This window comes from Nelumbo lutea, chromosome 4 (assembly GCF_056320005.1).
Source record: "Nelumbo lutea isolate HS-2025 chromosome 4, American lotus-T2T, whole genome shotgun sequence".
Lineage (NCBI taxonomy): Eukaryota > Viridiplantae > Streptophyta > Magnoliopsida > Proteales > Nelumbonaceae > Nelumbo > Nelumbo lutea.
The window spans coordinates 91523178-91550093 of NC_142687.1; the positions used below are offsets into that span (position 1 = coordinate 91523178).

The 26916-nt window shown below is 38.5% G+C and overlaps 1 protein-coding gene across 2 annotated transcripts; it reads right to left on the reverse strand.

The window, feature by feature from the left end:
* Positions 1–517: 517 nt before the first annotated feature.
* LOC148861779 (protein HUA2-LIKE 3-like) lies at positions 518–26916 on the reverse strand. Of its 2 annotated transcripts, XM_088941007.1 has the most exons (13): positions 26430–26909; positions 25386–25462; positions 25244–25281; positions 7506–9692; positions 6805–7324; positions 3659–3767; positions 3424–3536; positions 3154–3341; positions 2602–3067; positions 1762–2221; positions 1398–1553; positions 994–1046; positions 518–865 (listed from the first exon to the last, which is right to left on the reverse strand). In XM_088941007.1, exons 3-12 carry the CDS (start codon positions 25252–25254, stop codon positions 1021–1023), a joined length of 4236 nt encoding a protein of 1411 aa, XP_088797133.1. In that variant the 5' UTR covers positions 25255–25281; positions 25386–25462; positions 26430–26909; the 3' UTR covers positions 518–865; positions 994–1020. The 2 variants fall into 2 exon arrangements, with proteins under 2 accessions (XP_088797133.1, XP_088797132.1); XM_088941006.1 differs by lacking the exon at positions 25244–25281 and having other exon boundaries at positions 26430–26916.

Sequence of the window (26916 nt, forward strand, 5' to 3'; positions counted from 1 at the left end):
CACAAATCCCTCTACTGTCTCGCTTCTTGTATATAGTCTATTTCTATAGCTCCAAATTCCCCAACAGATGTATAAAGAATTTGTACACGAAATATTTTTCTTTTCTACTTCCGACATGGCTATAAAAGAGCATCGTGAGCTAGCCACCCCGACCACACTGAATAAATAAATAGAAAAAAAAATCCACATTTCTTCACAATGAATAAAGAGAATAAGAGAATGGTGAAGTAAAAACCCACTTACTGGTTAATTGTCAAACATCTTCAAAGTTTCTGGACAAGAAAACCTAGTTTATTGAAAGCCTCTATCTTCAAGCGGCCAACAGTAGTCGGTATACTAGAACCATGAAAAATCTATCGAAAAGATACTTTACCTCGGATCACTTCATCCCGCCAGTTGAAACGAGGCAAGTAAAAACAAATGTCAGAATTTTAATCAAGTCGTATGGAACCTTAGCTTCGAATGCATTTGTGCCTGAACTTTCTAAGAGAAAAAGATTTCTCAACTTTCCAAAAGATAACAGAAATGCAAAATATCATATTGCCAAAAACTGGATTATGAATTGGAGAAAAAAATTGTCAATAATTTCCCCATAAAAGAAAAGAACATAAAAAACTATTTTCATTTAAATGAAAGGACAATAGATACATGGCAGCCTGTGACTGAAGTAGAACTCTCTCTGCAAGGACTGCCCTCCACCTTCTGCATTTGCAGAAACAATTAAAGTATATACAATGAGGTACACTGGGCGTGCCATCCTTCGGGGCCGATCCTCATTAGACCTTTCGCTAGCAATGATTCTCCAAGAAAGAATGCCTCAAATGTTTGAACAAGCCGCAGAATCCAGATAAAAAATGGACCATACCTAAAAAACCATGGTGCAATATGTTAAAAATATTTTTTTGATCAATATAATGTAAAAATTATTAACAACAAATATCTCAAAAATCCATTTATGATCACCATTAAATGGAATTTAAGACCATTACATACCTGTGCTTTCAAGCTCCTTGAGGAGACTCATCTCGGTCTCCAGAAGTTTGGAACTGCAAGACCAGAAAGAAAATTTTAGGGGCAATTTGATCAGTGGTGGTAAAATCCCAGGCTGACTAGCTTGAGAAAATATGTTTGAATTTAAGAGTAACCACTTGGTAAAAAAAGGGCAAAAGGTTAAGCCCATTTAAATCCACTACGGATAGGTGGGACCAACACTGGGTAATGGCTGAAAGCCTTCTTTTATCTAGGTGCAAATTTGGATTCCGCTATAGTAGCTAAGTAACTCTCAATAATTAGCACAAAGAAAGATTCAGACTATTCAAATCTAATACAGAACAATACCCTTGGAACGATCACAAACTAAGAACAGAAAATGACCATAATTCAAAAAAAAAATTTACCTTCTGAAGGTCTAAGAGAAGGCATTGAGTGCCTGTAGTTCAACACTCTGGGAGGAAAAGCCCATCCATGGCTTGAGGCTCGCATGGGTTCTAATGGTGGTCCATAGTAGGAAATAGGTGCATATGACATGTCAGCTTTGTCAAAATGAACAAGCCCTGGAAAAGGAAGAAAAGTGTTAATTACCTGTCAATAAATCCAGACAATAATTAAATGAAATGGCTTGCTAACGTGGGCCTACAAATCTTGGAGAGGAAGAAAATGTCGATATTCAACCAGGAAAACAAGGACCACAGACATAAGATATACACCAAAGAGAATGTTTAAGCTCGAAAGAAGTTAACAACAAGCCCATAGGACACTTACCCGAACGAAACGGCGCAGAAAGTCTAGCACGCTCACCAATCTCACGTGGAGCCACCTTCATTCTATCTTGACCATTGTATAATTTCCCTTCACTATTATCATGGCCAAACTGAAACCTCTTGCTAAATGATGAGGATGATGTTTCTCTCCAAGATGGCATGCGCCTATCTGCATGGACATAAGAGAACTGATTTGATACCAGGGGAGGTGGAGGCTGCAGATGGTAAGCCTTCCTGGGCAAGGACACACCATCTATCTGCTGAACATTATTTCCAGAATGCACTGATGGATGAGAGCCTGGAAGAGTGCCACATGATCCAGAGCTACTGGATCTCTGCATCTGCTTTGGAAGATCCCTATGTTCAGGAGCATAATAAGACGCTGCATCCAAGGTTACAGAGTTGACATTTGGCCTGCCAGTTTGCTGATCCACAGACTGCTGCATGTTCTCTTGTTGACTCTGGTCAAGTCATGTTACAAGGAAAAGAAATTAAGACTATTATTAACATGACTTATCTAACAGATTTGATCCATCCAAAAATACAAATACAGCAACAATAATAACAATAGTGGTGGTGGCGGTGATCATAATAGTAGCAGTAGCAATAGTACTAAAGGGAACATGAACCAAGTGCTAGTGTTACTGGCCAAGTGCTAGTGTTACTGGCCATGTCATTAAAGTGAATTAATTGAAATGTTATAGCTGTAAAGCTAATGCATACACATTATTTCTATAAAGTTTTTTTTCCTTTTAATTTCAATTAAGCATTTCATTTCTACAGAGACCAGGACCAACAATAAGATGAAATTCAAAATCTTCAAGTGCTACTGGATCCTTACATGTTTGTCAAGGTAGATTTTTTGATCTACAACATCAGTAAAACAATGGGACATGACCGATGGAGGAGGGGGAAGGGAAGGGGGAGCAATGGGTGGTGGAGAAGTTGGCAGAGGAGGAGGAGACGGGGGCATGTCTTCAGGGAGAGGAGGGGCAAAGGTCAGTGGCTGTTGCGGTTCAAACTGACAATATGAAGTATGTGCAGTATCAATTCCTGCAACATTATATATTGTGTTTGCCTCAGCTTCACATAACGGGGCCACATCTTCCATTTCAAGTTCACCATCAACATCTTCCAAAATATGCCTACGCTTTTCAGTAATGGATGCTGAGGTTGTTTCTAGCTCTTTGGGGACTTCGGGTACATGTTCAGGAGTAACAGCCTCAAAACATTTTTCATCATCACTTCCCTCTTGATCTTCAAGCATGCGAGGCATGTGAAAACCTGAAATCTTGAAACTAGCATTGCTGAAAGCAGAAAGTAAATCATGGTAAGCGATAATACATAAAAATATCTGTTGGCAGATCTAGAAATGAGAGAAAAGTTATCACACCTTCCATACTCATCAACAAGCATACCATCCATTTCCCTAACAGGATCATTTAAGGCCCTCTCTGATCGTGATGAGCGCCGAGAGGAAGTACTAGGAAGAGATGTATCAGTAAGGGAGTCAAGTTCTTGCATATGGTGGCGAATAATGGATTCTGGAAGGGCTTTCCTTTCCAGCCAAAGTCTCAAAACCTTTTGAGGAGAAAAAAAAAAGTCAAAACTAAGATCAACTGAATAAATTATAAAATAAGAACCATCGGTTTCATTTGCTAACCTTGAGACATTGCTTACGGTTTTCCCTTGCAGCATTTCCAGGAGGAGCAGCAGCTGACAATAGGCGTGGAAGCATTGCTTGAACTGCCAAAGGGTATATATCTCCAACATCACCTGGAAAGTACGAACTAAATTTCAACACCACCATATCCCATGCCAAATATACTCATCTGTCAAGCCTTTCTTGCTAAACAATACATATTGCTGAGAAGCCCGTAAGAAAACAAAACACTTACCTTTCTGGCCACGAGAACACTGAGTTATAGAATCCACTAAGAAAAACAAGTCCACCCTTTTGTGTAAGCTTGATTCGTTTTCCAAATTTCGAACAAGAATGTCCACCACCTGTATCAAATATATTATTCTTAAAGAATGAAGACATGGTAAATCATGGACCAAGTTTTGCCAATGGAACTTCTATTGCAATAGCAGAAATTTAAAAAAAAAATATATATATATATATATACATATACACTTCCATGAAAACAAGAGCAGTGCAGTAGTAGTTCTTTGATAAAGAATGAACACTTCATGAGGACAGTGAAAATTCCAGAAATGTATTTCAAACTAACTCATCAGAATGAACAAGCAAACAATGAAGCACCACAACACTTACATTTATGCACAACGAAGACCTCATAGTTTCCCCATTTGCAGTTTCCTCTCTATTTTTTGAAAATTTTCCGGTTAAGCCTATGGTAGTGACACTAAAATACTACACTAAATTTACTATCAAGTGATCATAAATTGAATAGCAGATAAGGATTAACATTGATTGGGTGCCACAAGCTGCCATTAATCAAGCAGATGGGTCAGGAGGCTACAAGAAATCAATGTTTGGGGATTGGTAGTCGTAATCCATTGGTGGGGATTGTAATACATAATTGCAGGGGTGGTTAGTAGTGACTAGTGAGGCTATCTACCTATCTAAAGCACACCATGTACATAAGCATTATTTCTCGTACTAACAAAATATATTTTACAGTTACTGATAAAAGAAGAGTGGTCTTAAATTGGATGATGCTTCAGAATGAAGTCGTCTGGACTTTCAGATTTTTAATTAGAGAAGCCAAACCTTTGGCTTCTATTCTGATCTGCTCAATCAGATGGACTCCCAGAAGCCCAGAGTTGCTAATAACTTGACAGACTCCTGCCAGATCTGGAGTTTTAAGTGCTCAACCCTATTGGAGAACAAAAGCTAGAGCTTTGGCTTCTTCCTGAACTGCTCTTTCAAGTGGACTCCAAGAGCTGATAATAATTTTGCGAATTAACTTGCAAGATCTGGGGTTTCAAGGGATCACCTCCATTGGATAACCTAGACTGAGGAGAAGTTTGTAAAATCATTTTTGAAAATGGGTATAGATTTTTTTGAGATGGATATGGGTAAGGTTTAGCAATGCTGTTTTTTGTATCTTGCCATTAACTCTTAAATAGCAGAATTGTAATTCTTATTAATAAAATCTCATTTTCATATTTGCTTATATATCAACTATATAGGTCCAGCCATTTCTATTGCTTAATTATGGGCCCTTAAATCATTCCTTACCACTCCAACCAACGCCCTTTTTGATCTGACCTAGGCCCTCTAGGCCCTTCAACTTGTAACAGATCAGTCCTTACAGGTGCTGTAGATAGTCTTCCTTGCATGTTTTTTTATCAATAATCTTCTCTGCATGTTATCACCTATTGGAGCTACTCCTAGGTTCCTTTGAATAAGTTCCAATTTTGGCCGTCCTTTCTATTCCCACTAAACATTAGTATTTTTCCCACTCTCAATTTTTTAAATTTCATTTCTTAACCACTGAACACTCTTCCCAATACAACATTTCTGGGCTTAATTGATCCAAAAAAAAAAAACATTGCATACATTATACTTTAGTCCTACTTGTTTTAAAGTCTCTTCTTTGCAAGATATTTATCCATAAATCTAATTTTGCATTTAATCCTTTTTAGCTTCATCAATTAATACTATGTCATTGGAAAACAACAAGCACCATGCTACCTCCTATATATTTTAGTGAAATTATCCAACAAGTTAAACCATTCTGCACCCTAAGACATAGAATAGGGCTGACCTTACTCCTGAAAGGCTAAAATGCTCTTCATCCATATAATAAAACAAAAAACAAAAAAGAACTCCATAAAAACCTGGGGAGGTTATCATAGAAGATGACTGTAACAATGAGAAGACCTAAGGATTGTTGTCTTTTCTTAGAAAAGCATTGGCATCCGCATGAACATCTTGCAAGGGGTTCCACAGTAAGGCTAGTCCAGCCCCTTCTTAGTGATGTTTCATCATCCCTTCCAACAATCTTCCCACTCTTACATTAGTCATCAAATATAGCAGCACAACCTCAAAAAAAGATAAAGGGTAAGAAGGTTGAAGCTAGTTAACATTTCACATAGAAAAATGTCTGGCACAATGAGTAATCACCAGATAGTTTATGGAGAAAGCTTATGCAACTAAGCAAGAGATTTGTACGGATGAGTAATATGGAAGGGATTTGAAGAAAACTCCCTTGGTGTGACTTATGGGTGTGTCTGAAGGACCCCTGGAGTAACAATCACCCAGTCATGGAACTGTACCCATCAATCTATACAATAACAATCACCCGGAATGCCCATGTTGCTGATTATTTTGAATTCAAAAAAGGACAGGTAGTTTGGATTACTAGGATGCGAAGAATTATGCCTAATTGGGAACTTGATGCCATGGCAAAAATTTTGATAAAAATCCACAAGGCGAAACTCTGCATAAATCACAGTGATGGCAGAATTAGAATGTAGAATGGACCAGGATTCTTTAAATCTAGATCATTTTCAAGGAAACCCTGCACCAAATACTTTTCCTAGTTGAAGGTGCTGTAGAAGTTCTTTACAAAGGCTGGCTTAAGTAAAAGGGATAGATGGGGTATTATTGCAGTGCATACTGTCATATTGTGTAAACGAATAAAGGAGATAATCTGTTCATTCAGCACAATGTGCCTAATCATTTATAGGTTAAGTTCAATGGGAGCTTTGGAGTAGTGTTTTTTCTTTCTGAAGAGCTAAAGTAAGATTTTATTAAACGAATAAAAGCTTTTAAAAGAATATCATACAACTCTTTTATTATTATGAGAACCTGTTCATAAATTGCAATTTGGCAGAGAGCCTTTGTGTACATTGGGGTACTAACTTTTTTGTAATCATTTTGCCATAAGATAAATGAAACTCGTGTTTTTTTGAGACCAGACAGGACCACTATCTAGGCATAATTGCAAAATCTTTTACGGCCAACAGTGCATTAGTTAAGAGTATATGATACACGGTAGATATTTTGGGTCTAATAGTAATTGCAAATTAATGGTATTTATCAAAACAAAAATAATAAAAATATGCTTACCTCATAAGCAATGCCATACTTTGCACAGTCCATTGCTAGGCGTGTTGCTCGACCAATACTCTCTTTCGTCCTTGATAATGTTCCAAGCATCATCTCAAAAGATCTCCGAGCAGCATTTGCTTCTGCATGGATGATCCACTTACTGAGAGACTTATCTCGACGAGTTACAGCTGATTCAAACTTCACTTCATCAGCATCAAGCACATTCATGGTTTTCTTATGATGTGGAAGAATATCAGGATTTCCGCTACCATTATGTACAAGTTTGCTTTTATTATCCAAAGAAGATTCATGGCAAACTGGGGGATCAGGAGATATTTTCTCATGGGAGTCTATCCTAGTGGTTGGAGATGGACTTGACACAGCATCTGAAGCAACCCTATTATCCAAAAGGTTGTCAGAAAAAGATTTTGAACATGACAAATGGCCCTTAGCCTGAGAAGCAGCAATCAAAATCTTCGTTGATGTCTGTGTATCCCTCTGTATTTGTGTTTGCTTAAATTCTTTCACAACATCGTACCTAGCACAGCCATAGAGTTTTAGAGTGATTCTATCAGAACTTTTTTATAAAGAAAAAATTCTTTATATGCCCCTCGAGGGACCAAGTCGATAAATTTCTACAAACAGCAAAAGTATAACAAGGAACAAAAGATGTAATATCATCTATAAAAACTTTCTAAATAGAGGGTTAAAAAGCATACATGCCCCTACTGTTGCAAGCCTCATCTGATTGACACTTCAAAGACTCTTTCCTTTCAGAAGAATGCTCATCTGTGGCAGACAGTATCATGCCATCACTATTAAGGTGCAAGATGTTCTCAACTCCCTGGACTGCACATTGAACATCATTATTCATTTCTGAATAATCATCCAAGCACTTGTTGCCCATGTCTATGATGTTACTTTTGACTTCTTCTATGGAACCTGGAGGATGAAGCAATAGTGCTTGTTCAGATAAGAGGTGAACCTGCCCTTCATTAGAATTTGATAGACAAGGTTGAGAGTTTCTGACATCAATATCAGTTTTGGCAATAGAATAAACAGATGAAATGTCATGATCATAGCCAACACCATTCCTGGCCTCAAACTTTTCTCTGTAGTCCTCATTTATTGGACTAATGGGGTTTTGGTTAAGGTGATCAGAAACGTGCATCTCCAAAGAACTTTCTGTCAGTGACTCAGAATGTGGTGGGGTCAAACTGGTTGGAAATCCAGAATTTCCTTCCAGACATGTCTTAGCACAAGAGTTCATATTCCTTACTTCTAATGCTTTATCACAAGATTTTGTATTCTGTACTTCCAATGCTTTATCTACTTCACCATTCTCTACTTCCACAGCATTCCCTTCTATTCTGACCATTGGAATATGGGGAGTATTCGTGTAAGAAGCATTGCACCTGTTAGACAGCATCTTTGTAGTTCCAGTGGCTTCAATGCATGCTTCATCATCTTCAGCTGCATTGGCAGACATAGCTTCCAAAGCCCGATGAAGGCGTTTAGATGGAGGCAAAGCAGCTTCAACATCAATCGACCTACCACGCAACTGAAACTTTGTGGCTTTCCAGAACAGAGTTCCATTTTCTATAAGATTGGTGCAGCCCTTTGATGGGGATGAGCAGCTATTCCCACATCCTTTTACCTCAATTGAAGTATCCTCAGGAGGATTTCCAACATAACAGAATGATGTGGATGCCTGCTCTATGTTATTACCCAATAACCCTTCTGAGGATTTTTCCCCTTTCTGCATGAATTTATTAAGTTCCTTGTCCTCTATAGCTGCTTCACCCATTCGAACTCTAGCTCGTTTTACTAATGGCAAGTGTCCATCCCCATCTCCCTTACAAAAACTTTCATTTACTTTTTTGGGTACATTTGTTACAGATTTAGAAGCTACATCCTCTGGAGCTTCCTCATTGTCAGGCATAGAAGTAAATTTCCCCTCATCCATGGAAGCCCGCTTTCTGGTTAGTTTCCTTCTCTTCTTAAGGACAACTGCCTTACCCCCAAGATCAAAACATTCATGTAACTCAACATCCCTCTTTAAATGCACAGCAACTTCAGCATTGTCGATTTTGCAATGAGACTCTACTGCACTACTTTCATTCAAACTAACAGAATCAGAGGTAGTGGCAATTACTTCAGAGACAGTATCCTCGCTGTTGCCATTAGAAGCAAAAGCTGGAGAGTGTGCAGGTGAATTTGTTTCATGTCCAATAGGGGTACCCAGGGAATGCTTGGTCCTTTTGTTCCCAACAGACTCATCCAGCAATACATTGTAAACAGTGTCATCGGAAGTTTTCCTGCAATGGTTTAGTTGCATAATTAGGTTTTGCAATTTACAGGGATCAACCCTTGATGAAGTTCTAGACCTTCGAACTGACATTGCCCTTCTTTGTGTAATACATCCTTGCAGAGGTGTGTCTCTTAATCTTTTTCCTAAGGAGTTACTCGCCTCCAAAGGTGTTTCTCTATGGTTATCAAGTAACAAATCACTCACAATCAACTCCCCCGATGCCTTTCCCGTCTTACAAAGATCAGTAATTTCCATTTCATCAACACGAACCTCAACAGGATTGCATAATTCATTTTTTCCTGCAGAAGCATGTAAAGTTTCTGATAGAGGATTGGTAATCATACCAGGACTTTGCTTCTGAACCTTCAACAACAATTTACCCATGGAACCCTCCGAATTCCCAGTGTTAGACACAGCACCTTCATCACCAGAGTTGGACTCAAAAACCTGGTCCTGTTTTTTAGCCTTCTCATAGCTATCAATAATCTCCTCTACTGCACGAACAAAGTCGGCCCCCTTACCCTGGCGTTTAACAAGCAATGTTTTCTTTTTCTCTTCTGTAAACGCTTCGACATCAGCAGGATTACAGAATGCACTGCACAACAAAACCCCCATCAGCATAAAGCTAAAGTCTTTACCTCATCAAGAAAGACTCTCAGAACAGGCCTTAATCATTTAACTTTAGTTCACAATAGGCAGCAAAATACAAGCATCTAAAGTGATCTGCATCATTCCAAAGCATCAATACAGCCTAAAAGGGGTCATTGAAATTCCAGGACAATGCATCCAAAATCTGTAATTGCAAGCTTCAGAAGAGCAAGCTTACAAGAAATGCTAGACCTTCAAATAATTAAGGGAAATGCATCTTAATTGATACTTGAAACAATTATTTGAAATAACAATTAAGTTTTATTTGTTTGTTTATTTACTTCTTCAATTGAATGGTAACCGTAAAAGTACATTTATTAAAATTGAAAAATATGTACAATAATAATTACATAAATTAGGCTAGCCTCAGCTACCAACCCTTTGTTGTGCAATTCTAATTACATCATGTATCCCCAAAATAAACCGTCCCTGTTGACTCCTTCCCTCGCAAGTGAATCAGAAACATTGCTCACTGATCTGTAAGCCCAACTTCAGGTATCCTCTTGCCAGCTGTTTAGCCTGCCTTAAAGTGTGTCTATGCTGCCAAGCATCCTCCTTGAGCAATTCTATTACAGCCCGAGAACACCCCCCCCAGCCCCCCAACCACAATGCTGCACAAATGGACTCTTACATTGCAATAAGCCTAGAAGCAATTACTCCATTTCTGTTGTTGTTGTCCTGAGAAGAAAGCAATGAAGTCCAATTTGAATTTCTGATGAACCCCTAATTCCTGAAGATCCAGGGATTTCTGAAGCTATAACTGTCATAGTTTAATTTCCATGAAAGGAGCCCAGTCTTTTAGCCGAAATAGTCATGAAGTTTAATTGCTAACTCAATAGTTTTTATTTATTTATCTATCAAAAAATGGATTTTATTTATTTTTTCATAGTAAAAAATCATTAGTTTTTATTTTCCTTGCTAACCTAAAATAGGATAAAAAGTTAGTACCTTCAGTGGCTTCACATGAACAAAAATTATCTAACCACCCTAACAGAACAATCAACCAAATTTCTGAAGATGCTTTCTTGCATAATAATTCAATTCTGCCCTCGGATCATTGGTAGCAATGTGATGCATAAACATTACATGATAAAAGATGCTGCTCAGAATGACAAGAAACAATTAAAAATGTTGTGGATTCTTACTTCCTAGTTCCTAATTTCATTCTTTTCCTCCCAGTTCTATCAATCTTTTCACTCTTGTTTAAAAAATATCTTTCAGTCCTATTGCTGATAGAAGAAAAATACCATAAAACAATAGTGCTAATGAATAAAGGGGGCACCGGGCCCAAGGGTCAATTTGTAACAAGGTGTCATTGTCTGGGTTTTTATGACATGTCAGTTTACCATCACTGTATGTTTTCCCTTGAAGGGGTTATCTTGGCACATAAATAAAATGTTGTTTTCAGTTGTACATTGAAAGAACAATATTAATGAACCTAGAAGAGTAGAACCAATTGCTGCAATGGTTGCAGAGGAGAATTGCAACATCTGATTTGGAGAGCTTTGGTGATACCATTCATTCTTTTTATTGGTTGTTTTTGAGGTGTCAGCATATCATTGCTTTGCACAGTTGTTCAAAATTCTTCATTCTAGAATTGAAACTTTCCAGAAAAGAAACATTACAAAACACAATGACTCTTATTGATTGTTCAGAAAACACAAAGAACAGCCACAAAGAAAGTAATTTTGGCTTCAAAAAATAGGACAACAAGCTATTGGCATCATACACTGGGAACATAGATTCCTTTCAACCACAAAATCAAATTAAAAGTTAAAGAGTTAAAATTGCATCCAAATTGAATAACAAATGAAAGTACATGTGTGGAATGCATGCTTTTGTAGCTTTGAGTTTTCTGTCAAAGGCAACTTTTAGGGAAGAAGGATAAACAAGAAAAACAAATTAGAAAAGGGTATAGTCAAACCAATATCAAATGATATCTAAGATATATGGCATTGAGTAATCTGATTCAGGAACAAAAGGAACAAAGTACTGGAAAAATAGACAAGGGCTCATAACTCTACAAAGTAGGGGTGCTGACAGCTTGGTTAACCAAACCACATATTTTTGAAACTGAACCAAAGCAAGCACTTAACCAGTTTTTGGGTTCTTAGTTTTTTATTATATTGCAATTTTCATTCAAAATAAAAATAAAAAAATATCCCTGAACCTGTACTAAAGAAAACAATGAACCAAAACCTGAATTCAGAAAAGGGGAGAATGGTTGTTTAACATACAGCCTAATTGAAAGAGATGAACAGTGAACTGAATGGTTTAGCATATAGCAATGCACTGTGTTTTAACTTTTAACAATTACATGTCTATGCTTTTAACATAAAGCAATATACCACTCTAAGATTGAGAGATGAACAGTTTTTTTATTGAGAGAGAGAGAGAGAGATGAACAGTTTAACATACAGCAATATACCTGCAAGATTGAGAGAGATGAAAAAAGAACCAAATCGCTCTATGGACTATGGTGTTGGACCACTGGTGTTTTACTAGGAGTGTGGTAGCCTCACAGTCTGGCAGCTCATCATTGGCATCCAGCAAGGTGGCAACTGAGTTTACAAACCTTTGAGTAGAGAGAACCAGAGGAGATTGGAGAAGACTGAGGGAGAATGGAGAATCAGTGACTAGGAACAAGAAAGGACATTAGAAAAATAAAAAATGGTTTTACATGGGCCATTGGGAAATGAGAATGTATTAATGGCTAAATGGGTTGGGAAATAGCCAAATAGGAAAGGGAGATGGGTGCGCATTAATGGCCAAATAGGAAAGGGAGATTGGGTCGGGACAGGATTCTCAAGAAAGCTAATCTGGAAATAGGAAAGGGGATGGGAATGCATTAATGGCCAAATGGGTTGGGAAAAGAAATTGGAGTGGGCTGGGAATCTCAAGTATGATAGTTAAGTCAGGAAACGCAAAAGGGAGATGGGAAAAGGAGATTGGGTTGGGGCAGGAATTCCTTTTTTTGGGTAACCAAAGTTGGGGCGGGAATTTTGAATAGGGTAATATATAAGCATATGCATATAAGCATATATACATATACTGATTGGTTCGGTTAACTACCAGTTTATTACTAGGTTCACCAAAAACCAAGCCCGTCCTTTGGTTTTTAAAATATACTAAACTGACTAGTCCAATTAACCGGATTTTTCGGTTTGGTTTCACCTGTCTGGTTCAGTTTATCAGTTTTTGATGAGCACCCCTACGAACCAATTAGCAAAGAAACAACAGAGAAGTTTACAGAAATGAATTCAGTGAGATAGACAATTTACCACATTCTAAAAACCTTAGACATCTATTTTTTTTATGCATCTTTAACATCACAGTAAAATTAAAGAAAAATAAGATCACCATAGAACTCATGAAGTGACAAGAAAATTGTGAAAGAACTCAAATAGCATAAGCTTCTTTCAATACTAAAAGTTCTCATTACAATACCTTCCTCGTAATTATTTGTTTTTATCTGTAACAGAAATTGTTTATGCTACAACTGTCTTTGCCCAAAGCTCTACATGGTTTCCTCTCACATTATAAACAACATTTCTGAATTTTCTCTAACTAAATTTCTGAATTTTCCCAAAACAACATTTCTGAATTTTCACTAACTAACGAGGGTTGATTGTTTGGAAGACCATCTTTCTTTGGCCCCCTATAGAGACTATGTAACTTATACTTTTCAAGAAGATTGAAGAGGACCTTAACCAATCAAAAAACTTAAAGAGACCCATATCTTCCCAGATCATAGCAATGAGTTTACTTGGAAAGAGGAACCAAAAACAAGATTCTGTTAGATCCTTAGAGGTTTCTTTTCTATAGGTATGACAGTCTATAGATGTGGAATGTATCTGGGAAAGAAGATTCCTCCTGCATGGAAGATTTCCTATGGGTGCTGTACCTTCATAAGTCTTACAAACAATCATACCATAGGGGCACATAAAGCTTCAGAGTAGTTTTGCTAGTGTAAGCAGCCAAATAGACAATGCATCATTGTTTCCTTTTTTGCGCCTCTTTCTTCGAGAAATTCTTTACCTCTCCCTTTCAGATTTCTGGGCATGCATTTGTGAATAAAATAAGTTATTCACTCTTGGCCTCCTTCTTAGGTTGGCTCTAGGGAGAGTATACTTTGATCCATGATTCCTTATTCTATATGCTGGGCTATTTGGAGGAAATAGATTAAAAGAACTTCTAATAGAATGTTAAGACTGTCCATTCATTTCCATGCTAGTCGCAGTAGCATGGAAAAAACCTCAGAAATTTATTAATCACAGAATTTCAAATAGTTAAGACATAAGATATTTTTTTATGAATGAAGAAATTTATTAATCACAGAAAATAGGAGTTACAAGTGACCAAAGAAGAGGCACGAGATGCAGCCTCTACGGAAAAAACCTAAAGAAATTCTTAAAAACAATTTGAATAAGTTACAAGGTAGTCCAAAACAGACAGTCCCGAGAAACCCCTTGTTTGACTAATGAATCAGCTATAGCATTTGCCAATCTGCTCACCCACTGAACACCAACTGTCATGTTGCTAGCAGCCAATTCACTTTTTTAAAGAGGTCTCTATAACTCCTAATGGAAGAATCTGGGTTCAGGAGCCATCCCACCACCACCTGTGAGTCACCTTCAATTAATAAATGCTCCACCCCAAGCTGGTTTGCAATCTGAATCCCTTGTATAGTAGCTAATATCTCTGCTGCTCCGTCAAGGGGTCCTTATTTCTTAGGACCCCTCCTAAACCTAAAGAAGGTCCTAGATTACCCTGACTACTCCCGTCAAAGTTCAGCTTAATGACTCCCTTGACGGAGGTGTCCATTCTACTGCTCTTCTAATCCTTCTAGTAGAAGTATTAGCCACTGCTAGCTAATTACTCCAAAGATCAACAAAGGAAAAATTAGTAAAGAAGTCTAATGTCTTCACCCAATGGATTATCCTTGTCAATGTGCAATCCTGCACCTCAAGGAAATTTATTTCCTTTTCTAAGAATATTTTGGCATTCCTTTCTTCCCAAATAGTCCACAAAAGAGCGGACTCCGATACATTTCCACATAATTCTCCCTCACCGTGTGTGCCACCCAAAATAAGGATTAAACAACAAACTTACATCGGATAGCAGGTTCCACCTACATCCAAACAAACCAAAAATCCAATTCCATAAAGCACAGTAAGTCATTTATATGCCTATCTTGTATGAAGGCCCCTTGGACTTGGCCGATGATAGCAGGAAGGACACTTTTTATTCACCTTATAAATGGTTTAAAAACCGACCTGGGACCGGAACCTCTTTTTTGATGAGTAATAAATAATAATGCAATTTTATTAAAACAGAAATTGATTCAGAATTAGTCTCATACAAGATCCCTTAGAGAAACGCGACCTGCAGCCTCTCCTGACATAATACAAAGAAGTTAGGAAAAGATTAATGGAATCACAACTGAGCCCAAAACAATTCTTCCCTGTTTGCCCCTTGCTTGGCTAACACACCAGACAAAGCGTTTGTTGGTCTCCCCACCCAATGAATAGACACTGACATATTCCGTGTTAGCCATTTAATCTTCTTAACTTCGTTCTTATAGCACCAAACAGTTTCATCAGGTTTCCTTGGCCAGCGCATTACCACCTTTGAATCCTCCTCAGTAATTAGTTGTTGTAACCCCATTTGGTTTGCAAACTGCACCCCATGTAGCAGCTAGCATTTCTGCCCTAACAGTCACCAAGTCCCAAAGGACCAGAGTACAACAGAACAACCTCTCCAAGCTCGTTCCTCAGAACCCTCCTCCCATTCCAGAAGGCCCTGGATTGCCCATGCTGCTACCATCGAAATTCAGTTTCAGTGAGCCTTCAGCTGGAGGACACCACCTTGGGACTACCCTGTTCTGGATGGAAGAGCACCTCACTTTGGCCACTGGTTTTTGGGTCAGCAGCCCAAACAGAACACCTGTTGCAATTTTAAAAAATAAAAAACAGCCAAAACGATTGTCCGAATCAAATAGGTCAACAGGTCACTAACCAAGTCAATGGGTTTTGGCAAGATTCCGATTTAGGGGTGAAACGAAACTGATTGACTGGACGACTTCCATACCAAATGGTCCAACTGTCCAAGTCAACGATGGTTCAAAAACCATGAACCTTAGGGAAAGAACCTTGGCCAAAATCTTGTAAACACCAGTCACCAGACTTGTAGGCCTAAAATATCTAGGGTGAATAGCATTAGACTTCTTGGGAATCAAGGCTAGAAAGATAGTGCCAACACCAGGACCGTAGAAGTGTCTCCCAACCAACTCCAAACTAATCCCAACAAGACCTCATGAATAACACTAGCCAAAATACTGTAATCAATCACCAAACTTGTAGGCCTATAATCTCTAGGATGAATAGCATTAGACTTCTTGGTAACCAAGGCTAGACAGCTAGTGCCAAAACCAGGATTGATAAAATGCCTCTCAACAAACCCCAAAAAAAAACTCAAGTAAACTTCCCAACCATTCTGTAAAAGTCATAATGGAACCATTAAGAACTGGGACTTTGGATCTATCCAAAAATCAAGTTCCATCCTCGTGCAATTAAGCCCAATCAAGACCCTCCAAAGTGACATTTTCCCCGAAGGCCATCTATAGACAGATTTGAATCCACAAACACCTTAGATATCCCTTCCTAATTAGCTCTTTTTTTATAAATAGCAAGATTTTATTAACATCTAAAAGACCCCTAGATATTCAAATAAATGGTAGAGAAGGGACAAATGCAACTAAAAGCGGATCACACAGGAGAGAATCCAGATGAAGTAACATGTTACATATAGACCCATGGGCCATGGCCCAGGCAAACTCCAAATCACCCCCTTGGCAGTTGACTCCAGCTCTTGCTCAGTTGTCAGCAAGGGAGTTAGCAGATCTTGGAATCCATCTTATTGAGTTAGCTAACAACCTGAGCATTCCAAGTGCATAGACTCAGTTCATTGCTTTGTTGATCAGCAACAGTAAGCCAGCCTCTTAAAAGGTCATACATTTTGATATTTTTAAATTCTTCAAGCCAAAATCCAGTAGGCTGCCTTACCTTGATCAGTTCAATCAAACCTAGGACCTCCAACACCTTGTTATCAAAGATGCTTGTGTTTCTTCTCCCAAAATAGTCCATAAAACTGCTACCCATATACAATGCCATGCCACATCAGTTTCATTCTCTTGGTACCAGAATCCAGTACATCCTGAGAAAACAGGTCCAATATGCTTTGAGGAGCAGACCAAGATTTACCAAATAAGGATAAGTAATTCCAAACCTAGCTAGTCACAAGATAAGACAAGTGGTTTGGGCTTTCACCTCACCACTTTTTTTTGACAAGTGAGCTTTCACCACTTCCCAGACATACACGCGAAGGACATGATTTCCTCTTCCTTTGGAGTTGATCACAAATGTAAATAATTTGGAAGAAGCAACCCACTGAAAGACCTTTACCCTTTTTTTTTGGGGGGGGAAGGGGTGTTAGATCTAGGGTTTTGAAGAAAGAAGAGACAGAAAAGGAACCAGAAGAAAAAGGAATCCAAATTCTCTCATCTTGCCCAAAGCATGGAATGAGATTAATGAATTTCAAGAAGTCAACAAGGTCATTCAATTCCAAATCATTCAAACCCCACCTGAAACCCAGATACCACAAAAGGTTCACTTCTCAAGGACAGCCATGTCGGCAATGGTTCTATTTTTTAGTAAAGAAATGACATACAAATGGAGGAAAGCAAGGAAGAAAGGGGTTTCTCCCCACCATAAATCTTCCCAAAATTTCACCTTGTCCCACATTGGGGATCAAATCTGATATGTTGAGAGAAAGTAGGCAGAACAGAAAAGATTACTTTCCAGGGACTCCCTAGAGTGAGATTCCTATAGGTACCCAAATCCCACCCATTAGGATTCAACCTATGTATACTTCTGATATGCAAATGCCACAAAGAGTTGTTCTCAATGGGGATTCTCCACAACCATTTTCCCAAAAGAGTGATGCTTTTGTCTTTCAACCTTCCAATTCCTAAACTTACCTTTTCTTTGCTTAAAGTTAAACACTTATAATACAACAAATTATTGCACCTGTCATTTCCCGGACCCCAAAGAAAATCCCTAATGATTTTTTCTATTCTCTTTGTCACTTTAATTGGTGCCTAGAACGGGGAAAAGAAGTAAACTAGAAGATTAGAAAAGGTAGATTTAATGAGTCAGCCTTCCCCCAAGGAGAGGTAATTCTTCTTCCAAGCTATCAATTTTCCGTAAACCTTCCAATGATTCAGTGCTTCCTCCCAAAAAGTCGATTCTTGAGGAAAGCCACATTGGGGAAGATCTAAGTATTTGATAGGCCAGTTCTTGATAATGCAACCTAGAATGCCAGCACATTCTTCTAGCTCACCCTGACTTAGATGGCTCCCCAATAGGTCATATTTGGAAAGGTTAGTCTTCATCGTATAAACCTTTCAATAATATCTAAAATGCCTTGTATAACAGTAGGATCCGGATAGCCTCTATACTCTCCCAATATTATTGTGCCATCTGCAAATTGCAAATGTGAGATCACCTTCACCTATCTTCCACTCTCAGCCCTCTGAAAACCCCTCTCTCACCAGATCTTTTGATCACTCTACCCAAAAGTTCCACAACCAGAATGAAAAGCATGGGTGATAATGGATCACCTTGCCTTAACCCTCTTATAGCCTTAAAAAAAATCTTTGTAGACTCCATTAATTAGGACCAAAAAAGAGTAGTCTTCAGGCAACTAACCATCTAACTTACCCATTTTCTTCCAAATCACATTTCTAACATAATACATTTCAAATACCCCAATCCACATGATGATAAACCTTTTCCGGATCTAGTTTGTAGATAAATCCTCTCTTCCCTGCCTTTCTTAGCATCCTCCACAGCCTCATTAGTTATGAGGCTTTGATCTAGGATTTGGCAATTTTTAACAAAAGACCCTACTCCACTGAAGTGACCAGGTAAGGAACCTTCCTAAGTATCACAGATAACACCTTGGCAATAATTTTGTAAAGATTTGTTGCAAGACTAGTTGTCCTGAACTCAGAATGGGAAGTTGGGTTAGGCTTTTTAGGAAACAAAGAGAAGAAGGGAGCATCATGCCCTTCCCTACTTTGCCCCTTCCAGGGAATTCTTGATAAACCTTCATCAAATCCATTATGATCAACTCCCAGCAGTCATGAAAGAAAGCCCAATGAAAGATCTTATCACTACACCACCCACCTCCAGTTTAATTACAAAATTCTTTCATCTCCAGCCATTTGGTAAAGCATGAAAAAACCTAATGTTCCCATCTCTTTCCACTTATACCTACATTTTTTTGATCAGTCACACCTCCTCTTTGTACAGAATCTATTCCAAAAGTTAACGCTTTCTAGCCTTATAAATCATCCAAAAGTTCAATCTTTTTGGTTATAAATATAAAAAGAAAACATTATTAAAGATTAAAAGAAATTACATCCAGAATTTCAATTTAGAACACTACAACTTCTCTAACCAACCAAAATGATCTCAATTCCACACCTTAATGCAAGCTTCAAGTCTTTGCAACTTTTTATGAAACCTAACACCTTTCCATTTGACTCTGTTCAACTCCTCCCATCATTCATTAACTTTATTGACAAAATCCAAATAAATTAGCCACACATTCTCAAATGAAAAAGGTGAGGGACTATTCAAAAATCTTCACACCATAACCTGATTGGCCAGTGGTCAAAAGTCACCCTCAGTAGAGCTCTGGACACCAAAACTTCCTATTGGAAACCAAACTGTAAGGTGAACAAAACCTATCAAGTTTAGATATTACAGGATTTTATTGGAGGTTGGACCAAGTAAATCTTGAGTGCTGAAATGAGGGCTCAAGTAATTCACAATCATCAATAAACTCATTGAATTTCCTCATGCTAGTGGTAATGCATGGATTCAGATTAGACAACTCTCGACCAAGAATCTAATCATCTTCCCCCAAACACCAAGGTCCATCCCATCCCAAAGCCTTCTACCTACATACAATTCTTCCCACATTTTTTTATCGATGACAGAAACTTTTATTAAGAGGAATAGAAAAGAGAAAGTTACAACAGGGAGGGGTAAAATCACTTAACCCACCCTAAAAACTAGAAAACAAATTACAGCAATGCCCAAAAGAGATTAGCTCTTCCCACCCCTTGTTTGGCCAAAGAATCTGCAATAGAATTAGCACTCCTCTTGGACCACTAAACCTGAATTTCCATGTTCTGAGTTAGCTGGTTAATTTTCATTTTCTCATTTAAGAACTTCCACAGACTGAAGTCTTCCTTCTGCAGCCAACTAACAGCCAGCCTAGAGTCACCTTCCACCAGCAGTTTTTTAATATTCAGCTGCTAGGCTCTTTTAATGCCTTCCAAAACTGCCAAAATTTCAGCTCTCAGAGAATCCCCCCAACCTATAAGGCCTAAAAACATGGTAATAATTCGACCTTTTTCATCCCTGAACACTCCACCTATACCAGAAGGGCCTGGGTTTCCTTCACTGCTACCATCAAAGTTCAATTTAATGAACCATGGAGGAGTCCAAGCTGGAATAGGGAAAGTATTCAAGGGAGCAGACCAAGCCACTTCCTTCCAATTTCTAATGATATCTCCAGCTGAGCAACCTTCAAAGAGCTTCATAGTCTTGACCCAATGTACCACCCTCACAAAGATTATTTCAATGATGGTTTTCTTGTTTCTTTCTTTTTCATGGAAAGTTCTTTGATTTCTTTCCTCCTACACCATCCAGAATACAGCTGCTCTTACACATCTCCACAAAATGTTACCTCTCTTTTTTAAACCCCTCACTGAAGTAGAGTTAAACAAGCTTTGCAAATTTGGAGGGGAAGGGCACCTGCAACCAAAAAGAGAAATATTTGGACACTAAACATTGGTCACAAATGAGGTAAATCCATCCTTCACACTTCTCAACTTGATTGATACTAAGAATCAACCTATCAATTCGTCTAAGGCCTACTGATAAAAAAAAAAATCCTCTGAGTCCTCTACTACGTATGTCTTCCACAACAAAGTTAATCCATATAACGCTCCCCAAGAGGGAGCCTCCACCCAACTAACATTTCTCAAACACTACACACTTCTTATGCATCTCCGATCCAACTCTGCTAGCTCCATCTTGTAGCAAAACTACATCTACTAGCTCCATCTCTTAATTAATCTCTCTCCCTCGCACTACTAATGACTCTAACATTCCAATTGACAAACTTAATGACACATAATTTGATTGACCTCCCAACCCAAACCCACTACTTGGGCACTTTCTCCTGCCCCTCCTAGCACTAAATTTTATAACCCCCTCTATATCTAAGATTAACATCTACACCTCTAACCGTTTCTTCTTATGTTCCTTTTAGCCTTCAATTTCAAACCAATCTGCTCAACTATATTATCAATTATCAACTTGATCACCATTACCGTCCTCATCACACCCTTGTCACAACCCCTTATAGTTCCACTCTCAAAAACATCTCTATCCACTACCTCCTTTTGTTTTAGCTCTTCAAACCTTTAACTAGTTGCCAAATCCATTCACCAAACCCTCCTTCCACTCCACTTTCTTCCTGCCTTCCCTAGTCCCTTGTTACCCCCCCCCCAAACCACCTACCTCCCCTTGCTCTATTGATAGTTGAGATGCAAGAACCTTTGTAACAATCATAGGGAAAGCATTAGCATCCAAAACCAAACCACCACAAATACTTGGATTATGAGGAGGTGAATGAGAAACAGAGGACTAGCTTCTTTCCAACAATAAAGCATACTTTACGAAAGAAGAGACTTGTTGGCAACCAGAACTTAACGAAGGCTTACCCGTATCTACAAGACCATTATTTCCTTGTATTCACTCAAAGCACCACACAAAAGCCTCCAAGAAGAATTTTGATCCACACAACAAACACCATGCATTCGTTGAAGATTTGGTGTGGCAATTGTTGGGGGTATCTTTTGCTTGTCTCCAATTGGTTCAAAATATCTTGTCGCTCATTTGACTTCTAATTCTCACATTAGAACTACCAATGTCACATGAACCCTCTTCAATTTATTCTTCTTGAACAAGAATCACGGTATTAAGACAATCTTTGATTTGCAAATATGCTTGACTAGGGGTGCAACTTGGTCGAGATTAGGATGGGATTTTGTCCAAACTTGAATGGGCCCGACCCAAAGGCTTGAGCCCTAAGCAATGTAAAATGCTAACTTGGGCCAACCCTAAGTTGCACCACTAGCCGTGCCCCTTCGTTACACTACCAATACTAGACGAAGCAAACGAGTCTGAATCACTATTTGAACTGCTTCCCATATCACTATTACTAACCCAATCTTCTCCTTGTACAACCACCAATATAGAGCCTCTTTGTCTATTTTGCGTAGGGTTTCTTTTCTCAAGCGAATCACACAACTTACCTTTAATCGAGATCCACCACAGAGACGAGTGGGAACTCTATTTTCCACACCATATTCCCTTCTACACCAGAAGGGTTGAAGAAGACAACACACAATTTTTACAATCCATCAACCACCCCCTACTTGTTTCTTCAAGAAGTCATGTGTGCCCTAAGCTTCCATCAAAACCCTCCAACCAATTTACCTTGTCAATCCACACAAGAACCTTACTTGGGTCCCCTTAAGCCCAACAAAACAAGACTTACTTTGTTTAAAAAATTTTAAAGTGTCACCTACCAAGTCACAATTGTTGGTTCAAAATTATTCCTTGAACCCAAGTGTACGACCAATCACATGTCTACCCAACTCCACTTCACATACACAAAACATTGTCCCTATGACTCCCAGCTTTTTCTACACCCTACTTCAAAGCCTCATCATTTAGAAAAACTTCATCCATTTTTAAAGCTCCAATCCATTTCCCTCCACATAACCATTCATCTTCATCTCTACAAGCCTCCATCTAAAGGATTTCTTCAATGAAGGTCACCAACCAAACTAAATAAGAAATCTTGATACTCACAACCCTCAACCCTCTTGGGAATATCCTCCAGGTTATCCCATTGAGAAGGACAACTACCATGTGAAGGTCAAACATAAAACTCCAACTAATGTCTGCCGCAGATTGTTGTCATGGAAGTAGGGCTGTAAGTCAAATACCCAATTTGAAATTTCTTTCCATCAAGACTGGGTTAGAGTTTAGGCCCGCTAAAAATTTAACAAATTCTCAGCCCAACCCAGCCCAAGTTGCACCCCTAAATGGAAGTGAAGAGGTCTTGTTTCCATAAGTGGAAGGGCAGGCCAATGATGCGAACTATAACCTCATCTTCCATGTAGAGATCCTCTGAGTTGGATAAAGGAGACCATCTTGATATCAAGACATTACCACAAACAAATCTATGTTTGATGTTCCAAACTACACTTCATCCAGCAAATTGATGAGAGCTTCAGACTTCTCAAACAGTGCAACTATCATAATTCCTTTCAGGTTTAAACCTTTGAGCATTGCATCTGCAACCAACTTCCAGTCCTGAACCTTTTCTTTCATTTCAACCACTAACTACTCCCCAAATCGATTCCCATCAAGGGCAACCACTCTAGAGTCTAGACTTTCCAACACTGTTTGTCACATTTACAAGTTCTTCTTTCTCCCCTTCTGTTGAATACGATCTTGCTTCAAATGAGACTTATGGTTTTTCAGATGCTTCACAACTCCCCTACAAGCACCACCATAGCGATCTTCAACTCTCTAATCTTCATAGAAACCTTCCCCCTTACCCTGCTCTCCTCTAACGGAAAGCTTTATTGCCTCCATCAATTAGCCAGCACAAACGATTTCTCCTCATCTATCTTCATTTCCATCCAAAAATTTCTGATACAGTTTCAGTTGTCACGACCTCAGGTTGAAGTGGAGCCCAAAAAATGAGGTTGGACAAATTTCAAGTTCATAGTACAAACCAAAAAAGGGGGAACTTACTTGCCCATAAATACAAAACCCATCCTAGATAAAATCTATTTAAAAAAGTCCCAATCTACATGATTGTAAGATTTTCCAATATCCATTTTGCAGATCAAACCATTTTAACCACTAGTCCTATAATCACATACAACTTCATTAGCAATCAGGATCTGATCCAAAATCGGCCTCCATATATACATTAGAAAGGCCCCTTGAGCATGTGAGTTACTGTTTCCAAGGCCTCCCTAAGTCTTAAGAGGAACACTTTGGCAATAATTTTATAGAGGCTTGTAGCTAACTAATTAGTCTGAAACTGCTTGGTCCATTTGTACACTGTTCCGTTGGGATTAACGGTATTAAGATATGGCACTACCACCTTGTTAATCTTACCCTTATGATAAAATTCCTAAACACTGTATCTTACGAGGAAGGACAGGATATCTGCAGTGTGAGCGCCTCCATCTAAAGGTTGGGTAAAGCTGAATTTTGATGATAGCAGTCAAGGAAATCCAGGCCCATCGGGGATAGGAGGGGTGCTGAGAGATAAGGACAGTAACATCTTAGCCTTGTTTTCAGGCCCCGCAGCAATAGGAGACTCTAAAAGAGCTGAGATATTAGCAACTGTACAAGGTATTAACATTGCAAACCAATTAGGAGATCAGAATTTGGTAATTGAAGGAGCATGACTATTACCTCTCTTTGGGTGGGAAGAACAACAAATACGTTAGCAAATGGGTTAGCTAAGCAAGGGGCTTCAAGGGAACATTTATTTTGGGCTGCACTGTAATTTTATTTCTGTTTTGTTTCTGTTCTAGCTTGACGTAATACTTTGATACGAGAGGTAACAGCTCGTGCCTCTCCATGGGTATCGTGTAATGCTTTAACTTTCAAGTTTTAATAAAATTATTTTCATTCATTAAAAAAATCCTAAACACTGTAAGCAACCCTCTTTTGAACAAATCCCAAGAATCCTGAAAAAAAGGACATTGTGAACCTATTTTGCCTAGGGATTTCTCCATGTTCATTTAAAAATGGCTACCCTTATCTCTTCCTCCTCAAAAGTTGCCCCAAGTTTGTTCTTGTCTTAATGGGAAATGGATTCTCACTCAAGCCCCACAATTTAAGGATGATATATCCAGGGAGTGACCAAAAGTATTTTTTTAGTAAGAGACAATATTTTGACCAAATCCATTCAGGTTCCACTCCATTCATAATTCAATTTCATGACTCCTTTCTTCCATCAGCCAAGACATGGAAAAATCTGTACAAATGGCTATACTTACTTTTTAATTTGGCTTCCTTTATGTTTTGGCTGTAGGCTCCAGTGCTGGTTGTATGGAGGGAATCTCCCCCCCCCCTTTTTAACTCATAGCTTAGAGATCCAAAAATGAATAAAGAAAAGGAAGAAAATACCAAATCTCATTGTCCCTAAGATAGCCAAGCCTTGTTCCAGTAACAAGTATCACGTAATCACTATTTATTATTTAGTAAACATGTCTATAACATTGACTCCATAAAAGCAATTGAAGGAATTGTCACTAGCCTGTAGTGCATCACTCTTGTGATGTGAAGGCATTGTGCCTGCAAAAAATTTTGCGCATAAAGTAAAACAATAACATCATCCATTGATTAGAAATAGAAATGTAAACATATAACCCCTTAATGGCATGGGATCAACTACTCACATTTGCTTGGTTCCAAAGAAGTAAACAAGAACTTTCTTCCAATCAGTTGAGTATCCCCACTTTTCAGGTTCACTTACCTGCCATAAACACCAGTTAGTAAATCCAGAGTATAATGATCATGGTGAAATTTTATTAAGCATTGAGTACTGTTAGACATTAACCTCGAGCATAATAACTATTAAAATAATAATTAAAAATGCATGGTGGAATGGTTTTTATGGGAAAAACTAATCTAAAAAAATGTTTAGCATAAAAAAAAAAACAGAATTGTTGATTATGAATGGATCATTGTTTTCAAATTGTCAATTAGTCATCAACTCAGTTGATTGACGGTAATATAAATTATAAAAGTAGAAAAAAAAATGCATAAAACAGAAGTAGGCAAAGTATTAGTTCTTATAAGTTTTCTTCCAATCTGTGGTGCTTTGATACGGAACTGCCACAAACAAAGGCCGTTTTGAAAAGAAAGGTTGTCATTCCATACCCTAGTTTATCCATCCTAATTTGTTTATGTTTGCACAACAGAGACTGTAATTTAAATGTTCAATACTGTTCATTTCTTGTATAGTTGAGGTCTAAATTAACTAAACGTTTGCATCAATGCATTAAATTCAAAACATATCCTTTTTATTCATGGCATCGACTAGAGAGGCCAAACCGACTAGTCATCTTCTCACCATACTGATAGCACTGTCACTGAAATAGATAAGTGTAGACCATCATACAGGGGAAATATGGATATTTGAAGATATCTTAACATTATGCAATACATATCACAGTAATTGTTTTTCTCATCTAATATCCTAACCTTCAAACAAAGATCAAATGTACAACGGCATGCAACTAAGAAGAGAGAAAGATGCCAAGTTCAGTACCTTCCCATGCCTTGGATCATGGAACTAAACGACACAAAATGATCACTAATATCATGTCAGACTACTTGACAAACACAATACAAACACGACCAAATTATAGTTTCAGCACCCAAGGGGAGCAGAAAAAAGGGTTTTTTTTTGGAAGGAAGGGGGAGAATCGAGTACATACTGTTGCAGGCCAGGCAGGAAACCCCTTCACCTTGGCAAGAACCAGATCTCCAACCTTCCATTGCCGCCGGGCGGCGGCGGCGGCGGCGGCAGAAGCTTTGCTAGAACCTCTTCTGCGACTGGGCGCCATGGAGACGAAATTTCAGAGCCTTCAAACAGTATAAGTCATGCGCCTTTTGAATTGAGAGACGAACAACAGATTAGTGGATTTTCTAGTTACAGAGAAGCCGAAAACGCCCGCCTCTCTGCAAAGAAAGGGAGCGGTTTCGGACTGCTTAGGGTTCTTCAATGGCGAAAGTTGGAAAGAATTTGCAGGCATCGAAGCAACGATCCGAGAGATGGACTGGAAGATACGGATTTATTGCTCCAGCCAAGAAAAATCTTCTTCTCGGTGCGGAAAAAGAGAGATGGAGAGAGAGCGCCCTAAAGCAAGTTGAGAGTTCGTGCTTTGTGTGGAAGAAGACCATTCACATACCTTTCTATCAAAA

Coding starts and splice junctions, on each gene's coding strand:
- LOC148861779 (XM_088941006.1), bottom strand. CDS start 26,558: ATGGCGCCCAGTCGCAGAAGAGGTTCTAGCAAAGCTTCTGCCGCCGCC. Junction 3,537..3,658: donor GTGTTCTCGTGGCCAGAAAG/GTAAGTGTTTTG, acceptor CGTACTTTCCAG/GTGATGTTGGAGATATATAC. Junction 1,047..1,397: donor TTCTCTTAGACCTTCAGAAG/GTAAATTTTTTT, acceptor CTGGTCTTGCAG/TTCCAAACTTCTGGAGACCG.